The sequence below is a fragment of the Geotrypetes seraphini genome, chromosome 10 (assembly GCF_902459505.1).
Source record: "Geotrypetes seraphini chromosome 10, aGeoSer1.1, whole genome shotgun sequence".
Taxonomy (NCBI): domain Eukaryota; kingdom Metazoa; phylum Chordata; class Amphibia; order Gymnophiona; family Dermophiidae; genus Geotrypetes; species Geotrypetes seraphini.
Window position 1 is genome coordinate 90872173 of NC_047093.1, and position 21693 is coordinate 90893865.

Below are 21693 nucleotides of genomic sequence, written 5' to 3' on the forward strand. Positions count from 1 at the left end.
ACTCAGCCATTCGTCTTGCAGTTCAGGCACTAGGGAAGTCTCTGGAGGGCAAGGCAATCAGAGTGTTCTCGGACAATGTAACAGTGTAACATATATCAAAAGGCAAGGAGGCACTAGAGGATCCCTTTTGCATCTCGAAGATCAACTTCTCTTCTAGTAGGCAGAGGCTCACTTACAGGCTCTCTCAGCTGCACATGTGACAAGAGTGGAAAATGTGCAGGCCGACTTTCTCAGTGATAGACTTTCAACCCTAGGGAATGGTCTCTGTCTCCACAGGTGTTCAACACCATAGTTCGGCAGTGGAGGCCTCCACAGATGGATCTGATGGTCTCGGTGGTGGACACCAAGATGCCTCGTTTTTACAGCTGAAGATCCAAGATTGGAAGCAAGGGGTTGGATGCATTAGTCCAACTGTGGCCCATTCTCGGTTGAGTCATTTGCAGAATTGCAATCCATCCCGGCTTGGTAGTCCTAGTGGCGCCCAATTGACCTCATAGACAATGTTATGTGGACCTAGTTTGTCTCCAGAGAGACAAAAGCCTCAGACTTCTGGTCCAAGTGGATTTTCTCACTCAGGGACCACTTTTGGCTTATGGCATGGCTCTTGAGAGGGCAGCCCCACAAGCAAGGGCTATTTGGATGTGAGCTTTACCATGTTGCTCAGAGCAAAGAAGCCGTCCATGGTGGTAGCCTATGCTAAGGCCTGAAAGGCCTTTCAGTGCTGGTGTGCAGTGAAGGATGTAGAGCCCTGGCGAGTTCCAATTTCGGTTATCCTGGTTTTTTTAAAGGAGGGATTTCAGAAGGGGCTCTTGGTAGGTTCTCTGAAAGTCCAGTTAACAGGTCTTTCTTGTTTCCAAGCTCGAGACGAATGAGGTTCCTTGGCCTCTTACCCAGATGTTGCCTGGTTCATTAAAGGGGCTCTGCGGTTGCACCCTCTTTTGTGTTCCCCTTTCCCTTCCTGGAATCTTAACATTGTGTTGCAAGGGCTCAGTACTGCTCCATATAACCCTTATGGGAGGCTTCTCTCTTGGATCTTACAGTCAAGACTGTTCCTGTTGATGATAATAAAGCTGGTAAGACGGGTTTCTGAGTTACAGGCTCTTTCCTTAGGTTCACGGAAGTAGGGCTCTTCTTACACATGATCCCGTCTTTCTTACCGAAGGTAGTCTTGGCCTTCCACAACAATCAGGGAGTCTGTTTGCCCACTTTTTGCATTATGGGGGTCTAGAAAAAAGGATAAAGTGTTGCATTTACTGGATATTAAGTGAGTTCTTCGGTACCACAAAATTACCAATACGTTTCACCTTTTGGATCACCTTTTTGTTCTCACAAATTATGCCAAGAAAGGGAGGCCGGCATCTAAAGCCTCAATTTCCAGATGAATTAAAATGTCCATTTCTTAAGCATATGTGGGCTGTTGTAAACAACCACGATGACGCTGAAAGCACATTCTACCACAGGCATTGCTGCTTCTTGGGTGGATACTAGGGCAGTCTCATCCGAGGAGATTTGTAGAGCAGCTACATGGTCTACCTTTCATGCTTTCACCAGGTTCTATAGAGTGAGCATAGCAGCTGGGAGAAACGCTGCTTTTGGGGCCTCAGTCTTAAAGGCAGGCGCAGAGGGCCGACCTAAACTCTGAGGACTGCTTTGGCACATCCCTAGCGTTAGGACCACTAGACAGATTGCACTAGAAAGAAAGATTAGATTCTTGGTAATCTTCTTTCTTGTAGATATGTCTAGTGGTCCTGAAGCCCTGCCCTGTGTATGGGCTTTGCCTGCATTCTACCATAGGATCAATCTCGATTTGAAGAATTTTGTGTCTCGGAGGAGCTGAGGGGAGGGGAAGAAAGAAAGATGATGCATAGGTAAATCATCATGAGCATACGGTCTAGTTTCAATTTCTGTTTGTCAGCAGGTCATACGAGTAGCTGCAAGTGCTATACATAGTACTAGTTGCACAAGTTTGGATATTATAATGTTATTTCCTATGTTTGTTATAGAGTATAACAAAATTGTAGTGCTGGTGATTTTCCCCGTTTTTCTTCTTCCTGCTATATCTTTTATTACAGTGCTACTTGGATTGCTTTTGTAGCTCCCTGGGACAGAGGTGCAATTGGAAAACATGATTGAGTTTTCTGCAAGCAACTTGCTGGTTCAGATACAAGACCCTACGGTGTCAGGTCAAAAGCGTGCCGCGACAAAGGCGCGCCCAGACAATTGAGCGCAGCGTGGAGGCGTGCGCCATTCTAAATTACTGTTTTTAGGGCTCCGACGGGGGGGGCGTGGGGGGGGAACTCCCCCACTTTACTTAATAGACATCGCGCCGCATTGTGGGGGGGTGTGGGGGGTTGTAACCCCCCACATTTTACTGAAAACTTAACTTTTTCCCTGTTTTTAGGGAAAAAGTTCAGTTTACAGTAAAATGTGGAGGGTTACAACCCCCCAAACCCCCCATAACGCCGGCGCGATGTCTATTCAGTAAACTGGGGGGGTTCCCCAACAAAACCCCCTGTCGGAGCCCCTAAAAACTGTAATTTTGTGCGGCACGCACCTCCGCGCTACGCTCAATTGTCGGCGCGCGCTTTTGTCTTTCGCGCCGTTGTCTATGAACCGACCCTACTGTTCAGGACCACTAGGCACATCTACAAGAAAGAAGTCTAGTATTTGTGAGTCACACAAACCTAAACATCTTGATTACTGAGGTAAGAACCTAATCAGCCCATATATACCATTTTCCTATTTCATTATTTTGAGCTGTGGATCATTGGTACCTATTTTTACTACAGATCCGTCAATGAGCTATGGTGTGGCTCACCAAGGAAGGGCATATGGATCTTGGCATGATGTCCTCATCTAGAGAATCCCCATGTTATAAAAAGAAAGAAAAAATATCCCATAGAGCATATTTTTTACTGCAGTCCCTCTTTTCACACTGGAATTTTTTCTCAGATCAATGTGGGCAGACAAATGCTGAAAGAGTGGGAGAAAAGTCTACTTACTTTCAAAGTAATTGAACCTTATATAATACTGTATTTCTTTGCTTTAGTTAACAAACTAAACTTAGCTACAAAATTAAGGCCCCCTTTTATCAAGCCTCGTTAGGGTTTTTTAAATCACTGGCCGCTTCAGTAAAAGCTCCTACACTCATAGAATTCCTGTGAGTGTCAACTTTTACTGTAGTGACCGGTGATTTTTTTTAAAAAAAAACCCTAACACAGCTTGATAAAAGGAAGCCTTAAATAAACATGGCCAGCTTAAAAATATTTTTATATAATTGTATCAATGTATTGTAGGCCAGGAAATAGTATAGAGCAGTGGTTCCCAACCATGCCTTGGAAGACCACCAAGCCAATTGGGTTTTCAGGTTAGCCCTAATGAATATGCATGAGAAAGATCTGCATATAATGGAGGTGCCAGGCATGCAAATTTGCACCATGCATATTCATTAGGACTATCCTGAAAACCCGACTAGCCTGGTGGTCCTCCAGGACAGGGTTGGGAACCACTGGTATGGAGTATATATTGGGCCATTAGTGATAACCCCAAACTCATACCTGTACTGACTCATAGAATAGGCTCTCACACTAACGGCATTGGGGTGCCTAAATGGAAACGCCCAGTAGTGCTGTATCAATTAAAACACCAGTATTGATTCACTGAGGCTCTATTTAATTGTGAATGATTTCAGCATGTTCTGTGAAGTGTCTCATAAAGGCCAACAGGAAGAGACTAGAACTACGAAAAAGACAGTCGAGCCTCATATATATTATAAAACAGGTTGTCTTTCTTCCCATTGAATTCTACTGCTTGACAGTGTGTGGGATGATGGATTACCAAGAACTGGTTTTGAGACTGGAATCTCAGTATAACCTATGCAGCTGGCCCTGACCTCTCTCCACTGCGCACTTGCTTGGAAAAGATTGTAGCAGGTATGACAGATGTAGCTAAGCTGGTACAGGAACGTGTTAAACTAGAGAATGATGCTTTTAGAATGGGGCTTTGTCGTGGCCATTGAAAATTGCCCCTGTGATCGTGACTTGGTGAGCTATGGATGCTTGGGTTATGTCTACTGTATAGAATGCTAAAAAGTGGCAATTTGTGGCTACTCAGCTGCTCTCTGGTATGATCTAATGTGCTGTTTCAAAACATTTCCTACCATTGTTTTATCTGTGCATGTTTTTGGGTTTAAAACAAGATAATATAATTAATACCTATTTTTACTAAATAAATATTTTTTAGGAAGAAATAGTAAAAAAAAAGTGTGTCCCTTGCTTGCAGTGGCTCAGTCAAAGCCATTTTCTTATTTTGAACCTCTGGGGAAAAAAGATCTTGTGGGTCTGACAGGTGAATTTTTAAAAGAGTTTCCCAAGGAAATGTGGATAAACCTACTCCACTTTGCTTTATTGCAACATGCATTTAGGAAATGGATCTGGGCCCCTGCCCCTTTCAAAAGGTTAAAACAAAGTCTTCGGAGAGCCAACACAATCAGCCCCCACCCCTTCCATTCACCCTAACAACAGGTAAACTCTCAAGTGTGAGGAGACACTAATCCATACCTTCCATGGAAGACCTGCTTAGCCTTTAGGGTGGCTTTCTTTCCTCAGTGGAAAACTGGAATGCTCTTCCGGAGGCTGTTATAGGGGGGAAAAATCCCTCATATTTCCCCTTTCCCACCTTTCTTCCAAAGTATACATATTGAGATCTTTAAGTCTGTCCCCATATGCCTTATAATGAAGACCACGCACCATTTTAGTAGCCTTCCTCTGGACCAACTCCATCATTTGTATATCTTTTTGAAGGTTCAGTCTCCAGAATTACACACAATATTCAAATTTAGGTCTCACCAGAGTCTTATACAGGGGCATCAATAGGTCAGAGTTCCTATGAGTGTCAGAGCAACGCAGAATATTCAGCGCGCCAGCCAGCGCTAAAAATCTCTTCCGTGTTTTTGTAAAAAGTGTGTGTGTGGGGGGGGGTTAATTTGTGATTACTTATTCCATATTGGGTGAGGGTGGTTCTGTGATCAGTGTATATGAAAGATATGGTTTTCTTTTAGTTTTAACCAGCCTTGTTTGGTGAAACACATCAGGCATGGTTCTTGGGAGCACCTTGAATAAGCCTGATTTGAATCTCCTTATTGTCTGCCGATCTTCTTTTGTTCCACATTGGATTCTTTGGTGGACCGCTTGTCTTGTTTCATTACAAGTTAACATACATGGAGAGGAACGTACTAGAGGAGTTACAGATTTGGTTGTATATACATACATATGGGTTACAGTTGGACGACATAGAATGAGGCAGTTAAGAGGAGTTGCAAACTTGGTTATTAATATAGACTTGTGTATATGAGTTCAAAGAGTGTGGTTGGATCATCGAAAGAGGTAGGTTTCACTGCATTCCAGAAGTTCATTAGCCCTTCCAATGATCGGAATATAGCTCTAAGACCTGGGTTTACTGTTCCTAAGATCCTTGGCTAGCAAGGACTGTGTAGAATTGGTTTACCAAGATGGGTCAGGGCCAGGGGGCCCAGTGTACATGTGTGTCTAGGGGTCCTTGAAGAATTAATCTTGCCCTGGTTATGTCCTTCCAGATTCCATACCCTAGGTGATGTACCAAAGCCACGGTAGTTAGCACTATTTAGTAACCATTTCAGAGTGTTCATGCTATATAGATGATGCAAAAATTGCAGACACACAAAAACCTGCAAATGCACATGGAGACATATACAGACACAAATATAGCCCACACTACCATATCTGAGAACTCAAGTATTTATTATATTGCAAAAGGACAGAGCAAATCCACGATAGGAGACACATCGTGCTTCAACACTTTTAACATATATATCCTAAGATTTCAAATAAACAAGATTGGAGTCAGATAAGCTTTTTTTTAAATTTATTCTCATAAATATTCTTTTATATATATTTATATATATATATATAAGATACATACATATAACTAATCATTGCAACAGATAATGAGGGAAGGAAGAGTAATGTCAACTAAGAAAAATCTGGAAGCTTCCAAAGTAAATAAAGAACAAGAGAATCTGTGACCATCTTTTTTCCCTGAGAATCACTTCGGAGGGGAAAGAGAGGACATGGAGAACAAAAGGGAAAGGGGGCTGAGATAGGGAAGCCATCTTACCCAAGTGAACCCAAACATGCTGTTTCCCTTTTCACCCATCACAGGCAAAGTCAAGCTTCTGCTTTTCATAGGGAATAATCAGGACTATAACACTATGCATCCAATGGAGATAAACCTGCCGGTTTGGGTTGAGCTGGAGGCAATGGAGACCCTAAGATGGGAGAAAAGAATTTAATGCATCTAAAGGGCTGAGAAGGAGAGAGAAGAGAACCATTGCACAGACTATGTAAACCAAAGCAATGCTGCCACCATCTGAATGGCATGCACTTTCACAGACAGGTGTTTTGCGTGTTTTCCTCTGTAACATTTTCTTAAATCAAGATTTTCACCTGGTTCACTCAGCTGTTTTCCATGGTCTTAGAACTAGGCCCTAAATGTAGCTTTGCTGTACACCCTTGCATGCATGCAATATTTGGTGTAATGCTGGGCACCTTTAATTTGGGTCTCTTTACTTTAACATGGCTTTTGGCAACTGGTTCTCATGGTAGCTGTGTGGTTCCCCCTGAGTCTTCAATTTTGGCTATCCATTACAGTGTATGTAAAAGGACAAAGAAACTGAGGGGTGGAAATGAAGAACAGCTGCCACCTTGGCTGAGTCAAACCCCAAGAGGCTGAACTAGACCTGGTACTGCCCCCACTGAATGTAAGGTGTGAGGCCCTACTCCTAGGCAAGAGCATGGCTAGAGAGGCTAGGCTTAGGGTAGACTCGAGCAGTGCAGAAGCTGGGTAGTATCAGGAAACAAGCACAGAGTAGAAATCACAGGTATAGCAGGAAGCAATCATGGAGCAGACTTCAGGCATGAAACAAGAACCAAGCATGGAGTAAGTAGAAAAGAAGCTTGCACTGAAGGAGCTAGGATGAGACACAAGGGCTCACTTGAAAACTGCTGAACCAGCAAAGCTGTATTTGACTGAGTTTCCTTACAGTATCACTGATAAGACACACCTCTTGCTGGTCCAATGGGTTCCTCCAGGGGTGGACTTCTCCTTCTGCTACTCATGATCAATTTTGTGGTGTCAAGTCTTAATAGTTTTGTGTTTAGGGTTTTGGTTTTTTTTCATGAAAGCAATGTTGTCAAAGAGAGTGCGCTCTTCAGAATGAGTGCTCACCCTTTATGAATCTTGCACTCTTAAATGGTGTACGCTCTTTGTGAACAGTACAAACTAATTCGAAAGCATGCGTGCTATTGACAACACACAACCAACCACATTCTGCTAATTTTCATTTGTCAATATGAAATGTCATTTCAAGTGACTGCATGTCCCTAATGGTAGCATTTCCTATAACCTGAGTTTCAATTAAGCAGCCTCATGATTCAGCCATATGTCTCCAGTGACTGGCCCATGAGGCCAAAGGTTTGATTGTGTGTGTAAGGCAAACTGTTATGGAGAGACTGGGAAAATTGTGTGTGTTTTAGTTCTACTTTTCACTGGGAAAATCTTGAGTGTACCTCACTGCATGCAGTGGGGCCAAAGCCAGGACTGGGTCAGCCTATTTGAGTTTACCTGGGTGAGGTGGCAACCCTAGAATAAAGTATAAAAAAAACACAAAACAAAAAAAACCCCAATCTAAACTGAGTCTCACTAACCACGACACACTGAGCATAAGACATCACAACTAGGGAGTTCAGATTATTCACAGATCTTGGCTGAAAATAAATAGTAGAAAGTGTGGGGGATGGGAGAGGCAACATTCACAGTCGAGACAGGGTCACTGCTGGGCAATGACAGCAGAAACAAAAAGCTGACAAGGCAAGGCAGAACAGGGGCAGGGAAGAGCAAAACAGGCAATTATTTTTTAATGCAATATTTTTTTTTTTCTTCACATCAATACTGAAGTAAAAATGGTTCCTGGTGCATTTTTATTTCTCACAAGCAATTGACATTTGACACTATACAGTTAAAAATGAAAGGAATATTCACAAGGGAGCACTAGCAGGAGGACAGTTCAAGAATTGTCCTGTTCTCTCCCCCCCATCACGTAACCTGGACACAGAACCTCAAGCTAAGTAACAGAAGAGGGCCCAGCCTATTATCTTTTTTTTCTAATACCCATCTTAAAGGGATTCTGGGATATGTAGATTCCCTTTTTCTAATGAAAAATTGAGGAATAAGACCACAGAATCTAGAATATTTTGAAACAGGAAGGTACAAAATTCAATTGGGTAGGAGATGGATGACCATCATCCACCCTTTGGCTGACTAATTCCCCACCACCATCATGTTTGCAACAATGTAATTTTCAGTAATTTAGGCCCTCTTTTACAAAGCTCATTTCCATGGTAATTGCACCCAAGCCCTTTGGGAATTAATGGGCTTCAGTGCCGCTACCACAGCTTTGCAAAAGAGGGTGCTAATTACTATTTCTTAGAACAGCTACAGAATCTGTTGATTTGTCATCTTGTGCTATGAATTTATTCTCATTTTGTGTCTATGGAGAAAAATGTAGTAAATACAGTATATCTTGAGGCTCAGAACTTTAGCTACATTTTGCCATGAGAGCCTTCCCCCAAATCCAAAGATGTTGGAGGAGGCTTCATTCCTTCCGAACACAGAGTTCTCTCCTGCTGCAATCAGAGGGCACCTTTGTCCCAAGGTCCATCTCTCTCTAAAACAACCATAGAGCTAAGCAGTTAGTGCCCTGTGAGATGGAGGGATGCCCAGACTGAGCAGGCCTACTATACCCACTGGAAAATTTTACCCTGCCTTAGATTGCTTTGGATATTATACCAATTATTCTGGTGTTCACAGGGGCTTACAAGAGAACTCTAGCAAGGCAATGCACTGACCAAGAGGGGAAGAATGCTATAACCTAAACCTTAATACCATTTGCCATCCCCCAACAGAATTTCATTTATACTTCATGCATGTCACACACTGCTCTATGTCAACAGAGATCCCATCTCCAGGCATGTACTTAAGTCAACTCAGAACTGGTTTGGCTGTTCTTTTAACATGAAGCTACTTGGATACACTCAACAACACATAAGGGCTGAGGTCAATGTGTTCCTCCTTAAATATATCTACAGTATATGCACATGAATCAAGACATCTGCTATTTTCATTGCAAGCACACCCATTACGGTGCCACAGACAAATAGCAACAGATAAAACGTTCGTTCTTTTTGCATTCACGATGGAGCATATGTATTAGATTCACACTGCAGACGTTTCTTTTTTCTTTTTAACAAACCAGGAAGGGGTTTTCCATCGACACAAAGATGCTGAGAGAGACCTGGGGTGGGGAAGGGCGGCTGATGTATCATTTTAAAAGAATGGGTAAAAACTAAGCAACCATTGGGATAGGAGGGGGAGGAGCATTTTAAGTGCTGATCTCCTCTTCTGTCTTATTCATTTTCTTCATGGCATCCAGGAGTTTCTGTGGGGTGAGGACATGAGTGGAACCTAGAAAAGAAAGAATGGAGGACAGGTGTGTGAGAGTTTTAAAAGTGCACTCTTGTAGACATCTACTCCATTATACTGTATATACAGCCACTCTGTGGGAAACCAAGTTCTTGAAAAGGTTACTTGGTTTCTGCTCCAGCCCCCATCACAGACCGAACCATAATTTGGTGGAAGGCACAATTTACTATTAATTTTGGTATATGGCTATTAGAAACCTCCACTATCGCCACAATTAGGATAACAGGAGAAAAAGAAAACACCCACTGGCACATTTCTTAGCCTATCTTACCTCTGAAGCTGGCTGTCTTTCCTCCTAAGCAGCTCATAGATTCAGCTGGATCAAGGATAAGTCTTGGAAATCATTAACTAGAAGTTTCAGGAAAGCACTGAGGAGCTGCAAGCTGGCTACTTTTATGTCCTCGACAGTAGAATTTTCATTGTGGGCAAAAACATTAGCAGGATTTTGAACTGGTGCTCTCCGCTTCAATGTCTGTTTACCTCTCAAACTGAGCAGCAACCAAAATAACAAATTTAACGGAAGGTTGCTGGTTTTTCAAAGTGAGCCCCATCTTTATTATAACTTGTCCAGCTGGGGGTGGGGGAATGATGCTATAAATCTACTTGACCCAATATATTTTTAGACCCTGCATTTTTTTAAATAGTTTAGTTTGTTAGAATGTAAAAACTTATTCAACATGGCAGCTTATATCTTCACCAATCTCCACCAGCATGCTACCAAGCCTAAAAGACTCCAGCTTACTCCTTTTCCTTCTCTAGTTATGGCCACAGGCATCATAGGTGACCAAGAAGGAAGAGGTCTCTGCTCTGAGGTGTAGCAGTGGCTTTTCAGAGGTCACTTAGCTTTCAAATAAAATAGCATTTGCACAAAATTGAGAAAAATATTGCAGCAAATTACAGCTACAATGCAGATGGTGTCTGGAAAATTAGATAGCTAGGGGTCCTTTTACTAAGGTGTACTAATAGATTTAGTACATGCTAAATGCTATGCAGCCCAAATGCTAATAGTCTTTCAGTTCGCTGAAGCCGTGTTTGTTTCATGCACTTTGATTAGAAGATTCGGTGCAATTTAAGCAAACTCAAAGACTATTAGCATTTGTGGACAAACAGATTACTATTTGCTCTACGGCGCTTAAGACGCCTGAAGCAGGCCGTCTTGGCCGAAACATGTCCGTGTCGAGTCATTGAGTTGTTGAATTGATAAAGAGAGATCTGTGAAATAATTTGAGTCCACCAGTCTTGAATTGGACATCTCCACTTCTTGTTTTGTGGCTCCAAGTTGGGTGCCATAGTTCCAGGATCCACGCCTAACATTTAGGCATGAGGATTTACAGTAACTGAAACCTGATATAAATCCTTGTGCCTAAATTAGGCACAGAGCCCCCAAATTCTATAATACTGTGCGTAGATTGTTTATCTATTTTAAAAAATGGGTAAAAACTAGGCAACCATTGGGATAGGAGGGGGAGGAGCATTTTAATGCTGATCTCCTCTTCTGTCTTATTCATTTTCTTCAGGGCATCCAGGAGTTTCTGTGGGGTGAGAACATGAGTGGAACCTAGAATACCCATGACTCATCCATGCCCATCCCATTAGCCACACCCTCTTATTGGATCCACCCACAAGAATTTATGTGCAGATCTTTATAGACTAGTACCTAATAAGATTTATGAAAAATTCTAATTATTAACAATTAGTGCCATTAATTGATTATTAGAACCCAGTTATCAGTACTGATTTGCTCATTACTCAATAAAATTGTGCACGCAAACTGGACACCCCCCCAAATTTTTGTGCACAATGTTGTGTGCACCATACATAGAATCCAGGGGTTCATCCATAAATCCTCACAGTAGCTGGAGCTCCCTACATGCTTGAGAGCTCTGCCCCTTCCCCCACTAATACAGTTTGATTAATTTGGAAATGCTTGCAACGTGTGACCCATGAAATTAGAGCACTACTGTTAAAAGAATATGGCAGGCCTTTGCATCCAAGAAAACCAGGTGTGATTAAATTAAACAAAACAAAACAAACAAAAAAAAACAACATGCCGTTGATGGCTCAAAGGTGGACTTGAAAAAGGCCCTTAGCATGGTAGGAACAGCAGCAACAGTGGAGTGGGAAGTACAGCGTGAACACGGACACATGCAGCCGTGGAGAGTGGCAATGAAAAAGTCATCTTGGGTGGCAAAGTGAAACCAAAAGTTTGCTGGTGTCTAGAGAAGGGGAAAAACAAAAATCAAAAAAGTTATTTGAAAATGTGTGTCCTTTACCAAGGAAGGGACCAGAAGGGGAAGGGTGAGGGCAAGATGTCCACTGACATATTTTCAAAGTACCATATCTACATAAACAAACACACTATATGGCACACCAGTCACAGAAATGGATGTGCAGACAAGCAATTTGGGAAAATCTGAAAGCCTCAGCTGGGTTTCTTCTAAACTAGGGAGAGAAGTTAAAGATATATGAACCTGTCACAATGAATTGGCTTTCCAGATGCTAAAGACAAGAATCAACTCATAAAGGCACCACATAAAACACCATAGAGCTAGCTAACCAGGGTGATATATCTGTGGGAAAGTACTTTCCAAGATCAGAGCACCACATCAATGACTCTATGGTGAGAATACTAGGAATTTTTAAGACAATCCAGGAAAGTAAGTTATTTGATGTTAAAATGGTGAAATATTTTGTCAAAGATCTGGGTTTCTTATCACCATAAAATTACACTACTAAGTCACCTTCTGATCACCCATCCCATCCATCTCTGTTTCTCTCCCACCTTCCCCCATCCCTACCTTCTTCTATGAGACTCTCATTGGAATGCTTTTATATTCTGATATATTCTGATATTTGTCACCAATTGCTCATTTCTAATCTGAAGAATAAGATATTGCTTTCAAAAGCTAACCAAAAAAATGTATTAAGTTATCTAATAAAAAAGGTATCAACTTTTTTTTTTTTGTTATTTTATTTCTCTATATTACTAGTGATTTTTAAAATTAACTGTGGTACCTCTGTAACAGCAAAAGGCTCTAGCATCTTCCCTACACTACTAGCTTTATGTTGATGTAATTGAGGAGAGAGAGAGAGAACGAGAAAATACAAACACTGCTGGTTTTAATTCCACCACCATTTCTATGGTTTCTGTAGGACTGGAGCACGTCGTACAAGTTATAACACTTCCTAGGGCTTTAACCACAATTTGGACCAAAAATGGAGATAGAAGAGTCTTGTGCTGGGGCTCCCTCTTTTTTCCTTCCCTCTCAGCACTCTCATCTGCCCCCTCCACTCTTCACTGCCTCTGGGTTCCTGTTTCCTTTCTATCCTCGATATCTCACCTAGGAGGCCTCTCTCTAACCTAACCCTCAGATCCTCCTCCCACTGTCAGATTCCATCTTCTGCCTCTACTGCCAGTCTAGATGTTTCTAAATTCTTGACGTCATCTCATGATTTGGTAACTGAAAGAGACACTCTGTTAGTATCTTTCCAGACAGAACAAAAGCAGAATATTCTTAAAGTTTATTTTCCTAAAAACATTTGTTTTGTAGTCAGGCTGTACAAATATTCCCAGAAGTAGCTAGGGCTACTCAGATGAAGAGGAGAGCTTTCTTGTAGCTAAACCCTAAAGTTTTGGCTATGGGAGCCATTTTTTGCTTGCCTAGTTACATTTAATGAAACTAAGTATACCTTTTTGAATTCAGTTCATTTAGAAAATTTTCTTAAGGATTGAGGCCCAAATTCTGTAACCAGCGCTTAATGTTAGGCAACTATTTTGGAGGCGCCCATCTAGATAGGCACTTATCTAAATCGAGTAACAAGCTCAATCAAGCTTTTTAATCAGCAATAACTGAAAAGTAGGCGCCTATCAAGAAAGAGCGATTCTGCAACAAGACGCCTCTAAAAATTTAGGTGGCCTTCAAAAAAATAGGTGCTTTGCACGTTAGGCGTAGGCGTGGCTACTAGTTGGACGCCTTGTTGCAGAATCGCCACTCTTAAGCGTGCTTACGCGCTCAGCTAGGCACCTAACTTTTAGTTATGCCTAGAATTGGCCTATTTCTTGGGCGCCTCCAAAATAGCGAGATTTGTTAAACAGCACCCAATTTTACTTGAATCGCGCTGAACAGTGCCTAACGTTTGGGTGCTTCTTATAGAATTTGGCCTTAAATGCCTACATAAGATTTTCTTTTAAGGTTGAATTCCTGCAGGTGAGGTTAGTATATTTGGTTCAATTTGTTTAGCCTATGTACTTCACTTTTTTTTTTATACTTCTAGATTTCCTTCTTTTTTTCTCACTTGCAATGCTATAGTATAGAAGCTTCCTCATAAAATGGACTCGATGCGTGTATGTGGGGATATATTACTTTTTTTCTTTATTATTAAAATCCTGCATTTTCTAATACATTTCTTGAAGATGTATTTAAGACAATTATCAATATATATAAAAAAAAGATTCCATCTTCTGCTACATATGAAGGAGAAAGCTTGGTTGGGCACCTTGGCTACCTCAAGTGGCTGTCAGAGCTCTGCTGCTATTGTTGCCAGTGTTCTGTGAGCCACATCTCTCCTGTGCCCACTAGGCATCTAGTTGTAGAATTATCCCCCATGATCCCATCTTCCTAGAGAAATTACAAGTCTAAAGTACAAATATTTTTCAACATGTGAGGGATAAGAAAAATACCCTACATAAAATAAAATATATAAAAATGAATAATAAAGGGTCCTATATGCTAAGCATTTTCTTATACACCCCAAATACTGACCCAATAGGAATGGAATGTGCGGCTCGGCAACACAACTTTGTAAAAAGAGGGGGGGGGGGGGTAAAGTGATGTACAGCATTTCCACACAGATCTATATCAATGTCTATAAATATGTACATACACTTACAAACTGAAATTAAAATACCTAAAGAAACAACATGCCTTAAACTCCTTAAAAACTTCTTATGCCACAAGATTTTACTACTACTACTACTTCTACTTATCATATATAATGCTGCTACAGTGTTTCCCCGAAAATAAGGCAGTGTCATATTCATTTGAGGCCCAAAAAAGACACTAGGTCTTATTTTTGGGTAGGGCTTATTTTTTTAATGTACATGGTCATCTCTCCCTTCCTCTCCTTCACTCCATTTCTTCCTCTTTCCTTTCCCCACATGTGCCACTTCTTTCCTCCCCTCTCACCCATCCCCTTGTGTCATCCCTCTGCAGCATCTTTCTATCCCTCCATCTCTCCCATCCCCCTGTGCAGCAAAAATCTTGCTCAGCTTCCATCCTTCCCTCCCTCCCATCCCTCGTGCAGCAGAACCCTTGCCCAGCTTCCATCCATCCTTCCCTCCCATCCCTCGTGAGGCAGAACTCTTGCCCAGCTTCCATCCTTCCCATTCTTTGTGCAGCAGAACCCTTGCCCAGCTTCCATCCTACCCTCCCTCCCATCCTTTGTACAGCAGAACCTTTGCCCAGCTTCCATCCTTCCCTCCCTCCCATCCTTCATGCAGCAGAACCCTTGCCCAGCTTCCTCCCTCCCATCCCTTGTGCAGCAGAACCCTTGAGCACCTGCCGCCACTGCACAGCCAAACCGCCGAACCCCCGCTGACCCTCCATCCTTCCCTCCCAACCGATATCTGCCGACCGCGACCATAAATACCTTCTGGCAGAGGAGCATCGGGCCAGCAGCACTCAAAGGCTGCTTCACAGCCTTCTCGCTGGGGCCTTTTGTGTACTGATGGCATCATCAGTACATCATCAGTATACAGAAGGCCCCCAGCGGGGGTTCAGTGGCTCAGCTGTATGGCAGGGGTGGGGAAAGCGTAACTGCCTATGACTAGGGCTTATTTTCGAGGGTAGAGCTTATATTAAGACCTACCCCGAAAATCATGCTAGGGGTACACGATAGAAGTATACAGCGCTGTACACTAAAACATTCAAGAGATATCCATACTCAGTAGAGCTTACTATCTAATCTTTCAACCTCATTTCACATCCTCACCTAACAGCATGGTTGCCACACCGCAAACCCCTTCCCCAACACTCTCACCACCACAATCATCCAACACACTTTGCAACTCACCAAAACACTCTAGACTTCCAGAACCTGACATCCCTTGAGTCGATGGTATCTCATCCATATCAGCAGCTGCTAGAACTGGTCCTAACTCAGCAGCACTCTGCTAGCCCTTAGCTAAAGTCTTCTGCTTTCCTTTATAAAGAAATGCTGACAGGCTTGCAGGATCAAGCTCCTGCGCTCTAACAGTAGGGTTGCCACATTTCCTCTATGAAAAAAAGAGGACACTTGGTCCCACCCTGTTCTGCTCCCAGTCTTGCCTCATTCTACCTCCAACAGTATTCCATGAGGATCCACTACTACTACTACTACTTATCATTTCTATAGCACTATCAGATGCGCACAGTGCTGTACCAACATTGGGGCCTTGGTGTTTCCTCTGCTGCTGGACGCCAGCCTTCTGGGCCTCTGCTGAAGTTCCTCTTGTTCCTGATCTCCCCATTACACCCTCCTAGACACCATATCTCTTCTTCCAAGTTACATCAAGTCAAAAACATAGAAGCATGACGGCAGATAAAGGCCAAATGGCCCATCTAGTCTGCCCATCCACAGCAACCCACAGAGATCCCACATGCCTATCCCAGGCCCTCTTGAATTCAGACACAGTCTCTGTTTCCACCACTTCTTCCAGGAGACAGTTCCACGCATCTTCTACCCTTTCCATAAAAAAGTATTTCCTCAGATTACTCCGGAGCGCACATGCTCAAGGCCCAGCACAGGAGGCAGATCTTCGGGCACTGGCACCAACGCACAGGACATGTTGGTGCTGGTGCGGAGGCTACACTAAAGTAAGAAGAGGGTTCGGGTGGGTTGGGGGACCTCAGGTCGCGGTGGGGGGTGCCCAATGGCAGCAGGGGGGTGCCCGCTGGTGGCAGGGGGGGTGCCGGATAGCAGGGGGGAGGGTGCCGATTCGCGGGGGTGCCTTCGGGGGGGAGCAATGCCGATTCTCGTGGGGGGGGAGCAGCGCTGCTGGCCTCGGGGGGGGGGAACCTATCAAAGCGAGTTTCCATTATTTCCTATGGAGAAACTCGCTTTGATAAACGAGCATTTTGAATTATGAGCATGCTCCTGGAAAGGATTATGCTCGTAATCCAAGGTACCACTGTATATGTAAGGTGTTGCTTTATAAGCGCAAGTGCAGAATTTTGAAACAGCTTTGTGCTGTTTTGAGAAAGTGTTTGACTTGTGAGTTGCTGTAATCAGTCCTTCAACAGTAAGGGTGTATTTTGATGGTTAAGATCCACATATATGACTTTAAGATTGTTTTGCATATAAGTCTTTTTATATTTATTTGTAGGGCAGTTATACACTGCATTTGTTTCCCGCTACTAGACCTCTGAGGAAGCCATTCATGTTGGTGAAATGGATCCTGTCGGGCTGAGGAAAGATAAGTACGATCGACTTTTTTGAGTACAGAGGGTAGTGGTAAACGGTACCCTCTCCGATACGACAGAGGTGATCAGCGGAGTGCCGCAGGGCTCGGTCTTGGGCCCTATCCTATTTAACATCTTCGTAAGAGACTTGGCTGAGGGGCTTTGAGGTAAAATTACATTATTCACCGATGACGCCAAACTATGCAACATGGTAGGCAACCGCACAACAGATGAAAGCACAGTGCCCGACAAAAGCTCAATGCCTGACAGTATGACGCAGGACCTACTCCTGCTGGAGCATTGGTCAAAGACTTGGCAACTAAGTTTCAATGCCAAAAAATGCAAGGTCATGCACCTTGGCGGCAAAAATCCATGCAGGACTTACACCCTAAATGGTGAGATCCTAGCAAGAACTGTAGCAGAACGTGACTTGGGGGTGATCATTAGCGAAGACATGAAGACTGCCAATCAAGTGGAGAAAGCTTCATCCAGGGCTAGAAAAATCATGGGCTGTATCTGTGGAAGTTTCGTCAGCCGTAAGCCCGAGATCCATGGTGAGACCCCATCTGGAATACTGTGTACAATTCTGGAGGCCGCATTATCAAAAAGATGTGCGGAGAGTTGAGTCGGTTCAGTGAATGGCCACCAGGATGATCTCAGGACTCAAAGATCCTCCCGTATGAGGAACGACTGGGTAAGTTGCAGCTGTACTCACTCGAGGAACGCAGAGAGAGGGGAGACATGATCGAGACATTCAAATATGTCACAGGCCGTATTGAGGTGAAAGAGGATCTCTTTTTCCTTAAAGGACCCACGGCAACAAGAGGGCATCCGTTGAAAATCAGGGTGGGGAAATTTCATGGCGACACCAGAAAATATTTCTTCAACGAAAGTGTGGTTGATCGCTGGAATAATCTTCCACAACAGGTAATTGAGGCAAACAGCGTGCCAGATTTTAAGAAAAGATGGGATTGGCATGTGGGATTTCTTCATGGAGGTAGTTAGGGGATGGCCATTAGTGTGGGCAGACTAGATGGGCCGTGGCCCTTTTCTGCCGTCATGTTCTATGTTTCTATGTTACATACATTTTATAATCAGTTATTTATTTATTTGAAAAACTTATTTAATAATTTATTCATTTATTTAGCCCGTCCTCCCAAAGGAGCCCAGAATGGGTTACAAGAGTACATTCACAGTATGAACAGGACAAACTTGGAGAATACAGACTTGGCGGACATAGGGTGGTTTAAATTGCAGCATTTACAGTATAGACATAATATAGCATAGAGGTAAAACAGCTTTTGCTTTGCAGGTATGAACATGGTTGAAGTATGGCGTTTTTGTTCCGGTGGGTAGCACAGATAAGTTTTACTGGGAATGAATTTGGATTATTTTTTAGAATATAGCACAATTAGATTTTGCTTGGGGTGATTTGTAAGTCTGGTAGCTATTCAAGTCATATTTGCGATGGCATATGAGTTTCAGTGAGAGTCCATTTGGTGTACTAGGAGGTGCCTTTGAGATCCATCAGTCAGGGGTGGAGGTGCAGGTTGTTAAAGAGCTAGGTTTGTACAGAGGAAGATTTGCACGGTTCTACCTAAGCAGATTGAAAAACAAACAAACATAAATATAAGGTAACAGCACAAAAAAAACAGTATAAAACATAACAAAACTAAAACTTATTTTGTAGACTGGGTCTTCAACCAAAAGGAGCTCGACTCGGTTAACAATAATGTAAGCATAATACATAAACATAGAGAAAGAATGTAAACTAGAATGGCTTAGGGGTCCTTCTACTAAGGCGTGCTAGCTGTTTTAGCGTGCACTAAACGCTAACGCGTCCATTATAGTTTTTGGATGCGTTAGCGTTTAATGCACGCTAATATTTGGCGCACGCTAAAATGGCTAACATGCCTTAGTAAAAGGACCCCTTAGTTTCCAAAGTGTTTAGTAAAAAAGAAAGTTTTCAGAGCTTTCCAGAAGAAAACGAAGCGGCCTAGACTTCTAAGTGAAAGCGGTAACTCATTCCAGAGCTCAGTTAGTTTGAAAATGAGAGTGGCTGAATCTCTTGAAAATTCTGTTTTTACCCCTAAGGGAAGGAAATGTAAGTTTTAATTTTTGTGAACTCCTGGCGAGATGAGATCTATGCACATTCCAATCTAAAGGAACCAGGGTGATAAAGATGCCAAATAGAATCTTAAATGCAATACAAAACCAATATACAGATAACCGATTCATTATTTACTGCTTCTTAACCACTTAAAAAGCTTCTCTAAAAAGAGATGTTTTCAATATTTTTTTTAAACACAGAATGTTATTCATTCTCAATTTTCCAACCAGATTATTCCAAAGCTTCACCCTTGCCACCGAAATAGCCGTAGCTCTGGTACTAGCATACTTCTCTTGCTATAACTCATCAACAGAATGTGCATCGTATTCTCCGATCTTAAGGATCGACGGGGCTGAGGTAATGTCACAGCATGTGAAAGATACCATGGTATCCTTCGGTGTATAGCTTGAAACATAGAAACATGATGGCAGATAAAGGCCAAATTGCCCATCCAGTCTGCCTATCTACAGTAACCACTATCTATTCCTCTCTGTAAGAGATCCTACGTGCCTATACCACTAACAGCTTAAACACTACCCAAGATTTAAAAGGTAGCCAATGCAATTTTCGTAGTAAAAGTGTCACATGCTCAAATTTACTGCCACCAAAGATTAAATGCACTGCAGCATTCTGAACTACTTCAAAGATCTACATTTGGATGATGACATACCCAAATACAATTCATTACAATGAACGAGTTGGAATTTGGACGTTGATGAATTCACATCCATTCCTATACTCATTATGATGAAGACCACTGAGCATTTTAGTAGCCATTCTCTGGACCAACTTCATCCTATTTATATCTTTCTGAAGGTGCAGTCTCCAGTTTTATACACAATATTCTAAATGAAGTCTCACCAGAGTCTTATACAGGGACACCATCGCCTCCTTTTTCCTACTGGCCATTTCTCTCCCTATGCACCCAAGTATTCTTCTAGCTTTAGCCACTGTCTTTTCTTCCTGTTTGGCCATCTTATTACATATGATCACACTGCAAGTCCTTCTTCTTTTTTGTGCACAAAAGTTCTTCACCCCCTAAACTGTACTATTTCCCTAGGATTTTGCAGCTAAATTCTGGTCCATTCTTCAAGATTCCTCACGTTATCCACACCATCAGGGGTGTCTACCTATTGCAGATTTTGGTATCATCTTGTGGGACCGGGATCCTGGCGAGGCCTAGTAACTCCCCAGAATCCCAGTCTTGGCGCGAGCGTAACCGTGGTGGATCACAGCGGCCTGGTGCCTCCCATAAACTGCACACCACACTGGCCGGGTTTTGTCCAAATATATTACTTTTATTTATCCACAAGGAAAGTTTCCAACAAAAAAGGTCAAAATTTGGCATTCAAAGTAAAAACCCAAAACATTCCAATTTTCTCTTGTTCTGCTTTCTTTCTCTCATGTGCCAGTTCTTTTCACTGCACCCTCAGTGCTGGCCAATTCAAGTTCACAAATTAAGAACATAAAATACAGTTCATGTTAGGTGTTATTTCCTCAAGCAGTGCTAGAACCGTACCTGCCTTGGTAATAGTTAGGCTACCTGGTTCTAGGCACTAATTAGGCTTCTGGTAGATTTGAGTGGCAGTTCCCTTTTACTAGGAGCAGAGGGACTTGTGCTCCCACAGGTGTGGCCACTGGTCCACTCATCTAACACAAAAGTAAATTCAGCAGCTTCCAGCCCAGCTTGAAACACGGATACAAAATCCTTCACAAAACATAAAACTCAAAAAGGAAGAAACAAAAAAACCCTTTCACCAAGGAAAAAGGACTTTCAGGCTTTCCTAAACCTATTCCCATTCCATAGGGTGTTCTTCCCCAGAAGACATAGCATTATTCTCTAACCAGTCCATGTCACAAACCTCAGATTGTGTTTCAAGGTTTTGCATTTCCCTATCCTGGTGAGAACTTTCCAAGGCTGGCCAAAAGTTAGCTGCTTTAGCGGGGTTCCTTCTCAGCTTCCCCTGATCTTCCAGTCCCAGCTGTCCCTCCCCCCTCACTGACGAGGGAGCTTCAGAAAAAGGGAGACTCGGCACATAACCACGCCCCCTCACAGCAGCTTTAGCTAATTCCTTAAAGAGCCCTGTCCTTCCCGTTCCAGCCTGAGCTCTGTGAGCTTTTAAAGGGACAGGCTCCCTCTTAACCTTGTGCTCAGGATTTTCCCTATACTCAGGATATTTCTTCCCCTTAGTCCCTGGCACATTATTAATGCTTCCCTGCTCTTTTCCCTGGGCTTTTCCCCGGGCTTTATTAGGACTAGCCAGATCCCTGTCACATTCCCCCACCCTCAAAATCTTACCCCGGGTAAGAGAAGGATTCTGTGACGATAGTTCCGACAGACGCGACAGAGTGGTATGCAGCTTCCCTGGCCTGTGAACCACCTGGAATCGGTATCCTTGTAGAGCTAAATACCATTGCGTGAGCCTAGTATATTGCGGTGAGACCCTTCTTCTTTCTTCTACCCCTATGGGTCATGGAAATCGGTGGCCCTGTTTGAAAATCATCAGGCCAATTGAGAATAGGGTACTCCGAACTTTCAGCAAAACCCCCTTCTCCTAACTCCTCTGG

General features: G+C 42.8%; 1 protein-coding gene across 2 annotated transcripts in view; it reads right to left on the bottom strand.

The window, feature by feature from the left end:
- Positions 1-5886: 5886 nt before the first annotated feature.
- Positions 5887-21693, bottom strand: part of STXBP1 (syntaxin binding protein 1) — a 203423-nt gene continuing 187616 nt past the window's right edge. For both annotated transcript variants that reach the window (XM_033959889.1, XM_033959888.1), the window contains one exon: positions 5887-9558. In XM_033959889.1, the coding sequence (XP_033815780.1) occupies positions 9476-9558 (83 nt within the window). In that variant the 3' untranslated portion in view covers positions 5887-9475. The remainder of the gene's footprint in view (positions 9559-21693) is intronic.